General features: G+C 39.8%; 1 protein-coding gene across 1 annotated transcript in view; it reads left to right on the forward strand.

Annotated features, from left to right (window-relative positions):
* caln2 (calneuron 2) overlaps window positions 1-3,975 on the forward strand; it is a gene marked incomplete at its 5' end in the record, with an annotated part of 26,631 nt that overhangs the window by 4,023 nt on the left and 18,633 nt on the right. Inside the window, 1 exon segment of the mRNA XM_032534581.1 lies at window positions 1,161-1,285. Coding sequence (XP_032390472.1) covers window positions 1,168-1,285 — 118 coding nt within the window.

Genomic DNA, 3,975 nt, shown 5'->3' on the forward strand with positions numbered 1-3,975 from the left:
CCAATCTGAGTTTTCTGTTGCACGACTAAAACAACTTTTGAACGTACACATGCTTCACCTAAACAAGTTCCTTCCCGAGGCTATTTTGCAGCGGCACCGTGGCTTTTCCGGGGGCCTAGCACCCCTCACAGCGATTGTGATTGGTTTGAAGGAATGCCAATAAACCGGAGCACGTTCTCCCATCCTGGAATGCTGTCTGGACCAGCCAGATGCTCCTCCTCAGCGCCGCGGTAGATGAAAGTCAGGCAAAGTTAGACTACAGAGGGTTTACTGTGACGATCATATTTATTCATTTAATTAAATCTTGATGAATTCCATCTTTAATTTAATGTGAATATATTGTTAATAATATTGACATGCATTTAAAGCGAGGCAAGGTGATCTTTGCTAAACAGCAGCCAATGCAAACATAAGTGATAATTATGGAAGAATAGCGGAACGCAGTGTATGAACACAAGTAGAAAAGTCAGCAAACTGACTCCATGTCAGTTAAACGGCAACATCTCTGTAAAGCTGCTAACATCTTTGCTCTAAAGCAGCTGGGACCTGAGACTCAGTTTGCAAAACAGACACATGTTAAATGTACAGGTAGAAAAGAGTAGAACCAGGACCAGATGGATTGAAGGATACGTTTCATTAGAGCTCACAAACTATGTGCACATACACACTTTCCTGCACACGTGTTCTTAGCTATAGCCCCATGCGCAATCCTGCATTGAAGGTCTGCTGCCCGCTTTTTACACGGGCAGCTTGTGTGACTTGGGTGACAGGACTTTGGTCAAAAAGAACAAGCAGGAGAAAGACAGCAAGAGAATGATTGCAGATCATAGATAACACAGAGTTGCTGATTGTACTCTGATGGTATTTATCGGAACAATAACAGTGGAATATTTTTTATGACTCCATTGAATTATAATGTGCTTACATAATTTGTCACTGTGATTCTGCTACAAGGAGACAGCGGTTTCTGAGCAGAGTGGAGGGAACAATGTTCCCTCCACAGGAGCTTGTGTTTCTAAAAATGGCTCATGACTGTGCGGGTAGTCTGGGTTTGAATATACATGCACACACTGAGACTCAAATCCCTCTTACCTGTAGTATTCTCGCACACACACTCACATGCAAAGTTTATTTAGACTCTGTGTGCGTGTGCTCTGCAGGGAGAAGATGCCATTCCACCATGTGCGGGCGGGCCTGCTCTATCCAGACAACTACCTGAGCAGCTCCCTGACGGAGGGCAGCGAAGCCTTCCAGCTCACCAGCATCTCCACAGAGGAGCTGGGAGGTAAGTGTGCCTTCAGAGCAATAAAAAGAGGGTGGAGGTGGTGTTGGCACAAAGTAAAGTGTGAGGTACTAGCAAATAATGTTTCACAACTGGAACAATATTGTCACAATGCCTTAATTCTCCCGGGAAAGTTTTTTTTTCCATTTAGCCGTTTTGTTAGAGCTTGAATGGATGCAATGGTTTCCAATAATGCTTCTTAGGAAATTAAATCAGTTACAGGACTCAGAATGACAGAAATATAATATATATGCCTGAAGTAGGACACCAATTTAAAGATATTGGTTTCGTTATTCAAGTTTTCAATCCCTCAAACATGAAAATTGATGCATCCAGCACCCCCGACGGCCTGTTTGGTAAATAGATTTTTTTGAAATTAAAACTGCACTTTGACAATTTGAGCTAAAGTAAAAACAGTGGTTGTGTCAACCAACAACCAATAAGTGAAATCCACTGTATTGCATGTAGATTTTTTAAAACACAAGTATGTTTTACATTCAACACATTTGGCCTTTGATTTTTGGTTTAAATTGGATTGGAAGTTTACCAAAATGTCTAATTCTGATCACTTCAAAAAGGGCGGATGTGGGTATTTTCTGGTACAATACCCTTATGATTAAAGGAAGTATGTTTTATTACAACATGGGTTTTATTTTCGTAGCTCTAGCCTTTGGTTTTGTCAGCTATGATAACTTACCAAAGTAGTTCCTGAGATATGGGAATGTATGCTTTGTGGTGCAGGTGGGCACACTTTATTTGTGTTGCCCTTTGTAGACCCTGGGCTGTCTACAGAGACCAAGTTTATTTACAGTGTGTTTTGGGGACAGGCAGCTCGTGGATAGTGAGGAGTTGTTTGCTATGTGTGACAACAAATGCTGTACCCTAAAACACGTGTGACATCGCTCAGAGCACATTTAAATTGTCTACATCCATCACAGTATAAAAACAAACTTCAGGATGCAACTTTGACCTTCAGTACTTGCCGTAGTTTTGCCCTCTCGCAGTTTTCTTGTGCATTAGCATTAGGGATTACAATACAGGTGAACTCAATTTAAGTATTGCCCCAAATAAAGTGGAATCTATTCTGGCATCATTATCAACTTGTTTTCAGCCTGAATGATCGTCTGACTGCTTGTGCTTTTTTGCCTTATTGGACATATTTAAAGCATATTTCCCAGAGCTGTTGGTAAATAGGCTACAAATGTATCATAATTTATGGCTAGACTTAAGAAAATAAAACCCAAGTAGTAACAAATTGCAAGTTTTCAGTTCAATTTAATTTAAAAAGGCTTAACTGCAGTAGTAGAAAATGTACTCAGAAAATGTACTCAGAAGTAAAAGTATTAATACCACAGTGCAAATACTCTTTCATGTAAAAGTCATGGATTTAAAATACGTAAAAGCAATTGTAGAATCATGTATGGTGATTATTGAAGCATTAATGTGTACATCAATTTTATGTAGCAGCTAGTAAATGTGGGGCTAATTTTAATCTATATTTTAAATTATTTATTTCTTACTGTAAATACTGCTGGGTAGCTTGTGATAATAAAGTTATTGACATTATTATTTATCAGGAAAGCAACCAAGGAAAGTAACCAAAGTTAGCCAAGAATTCCTCATGGGGGCAACAGAAACTATGCACTATAGCTTTAAGTACAGTACTTGATTGATGAAAAGTTTCAAGAACAAAGCACCACTATACAATATGTCAAAAATATTTGGACCTTTAAATTGGCTTAAATGACTGAGTGGAATTGAGTTGAGTGAATGATTTTTTTTTTTATAAAGTCTATATAGTGTGTGTGAGTGTGCGACTGGCCGCAGGCTGAGGGATCCTGAAGCATATTATACATCATTGCATTGGAGTCCGGATTATAGGCTATCCTATAACATAACGTCAAGCTTGCTATTAGACCGGTTGCACAAAACAAAGACTTGTACAATGAGTACACATACTACAGTCATGGGTTGGTTTGGGAAACAAACAGCTGATCCTGACACAGAGCTACGACAGAGAGCAGAAAGGGTGTGTTTCTGTTTGTTTGTGTTTAAACATGTGGCCTATTGTAGTTTGCTCGAATGAGCTTTGGTATGAAGTATTTTGTTGCATAAATCTTTTAATCCAATGTCCCTTGTGCACAACTCGACTCAACCCAATGCACTAAAACAGTTGCCTTGGTGTGCTGAAAGCAGAGCTGGTACAACGACTGCAACGTCTCGCCATCTGGGTTTTGTTTTGTTTGTCAAGGGCAGCGAGAAGGGTAAAATAGTTTGGATCTGTGTAGCTATTATATGAATTAAATTTGGACTCTTAGACTCCAGACATCATGATGAGGCATTTTCTAATCCCTGTCAGACACAGATCTAACTCAACCAATAGGACTGTTTGATGTGGACAAAATATCTGTGGTGTTTGCTGCCAGCATTTGAAAACTCCTAATCCCACTTCAGAGAGATGCTGAAGTCTCTTCTAGGATCATGTGTTAGTGCAGATAGAAGGGTAGTTAATCACCCCTGTGTTGGATTGCTGCTATCCTTTTCTGTGGTTGTTAGGCGTTTCATCAATCACAGGGAGAACATGCACATTTCTGGGGTGTTAGATTCTTAATACACAGTCGAAACAAGCAGAGCAGCATGCTCATACAAACACACACACACACACACACACACACACACACACGCACACACAC

This window comes from Etheostoma spectabile, chromosome 13 (assembly GCF_008692095.1).
Source record: "Etheostoma spectabile isolate EspeVRDwgs_2016 chromosome 13, UIUC_Espe_1.0, whole genome shotgun sequence".
Classification (NCBI taxonomy): domain Eukaryota; kingdom Metazoa; phylum Chordata; class Actinopteri; order Perciformes; family Percidae; genus Etheostoma; species Etheostoma spectabile.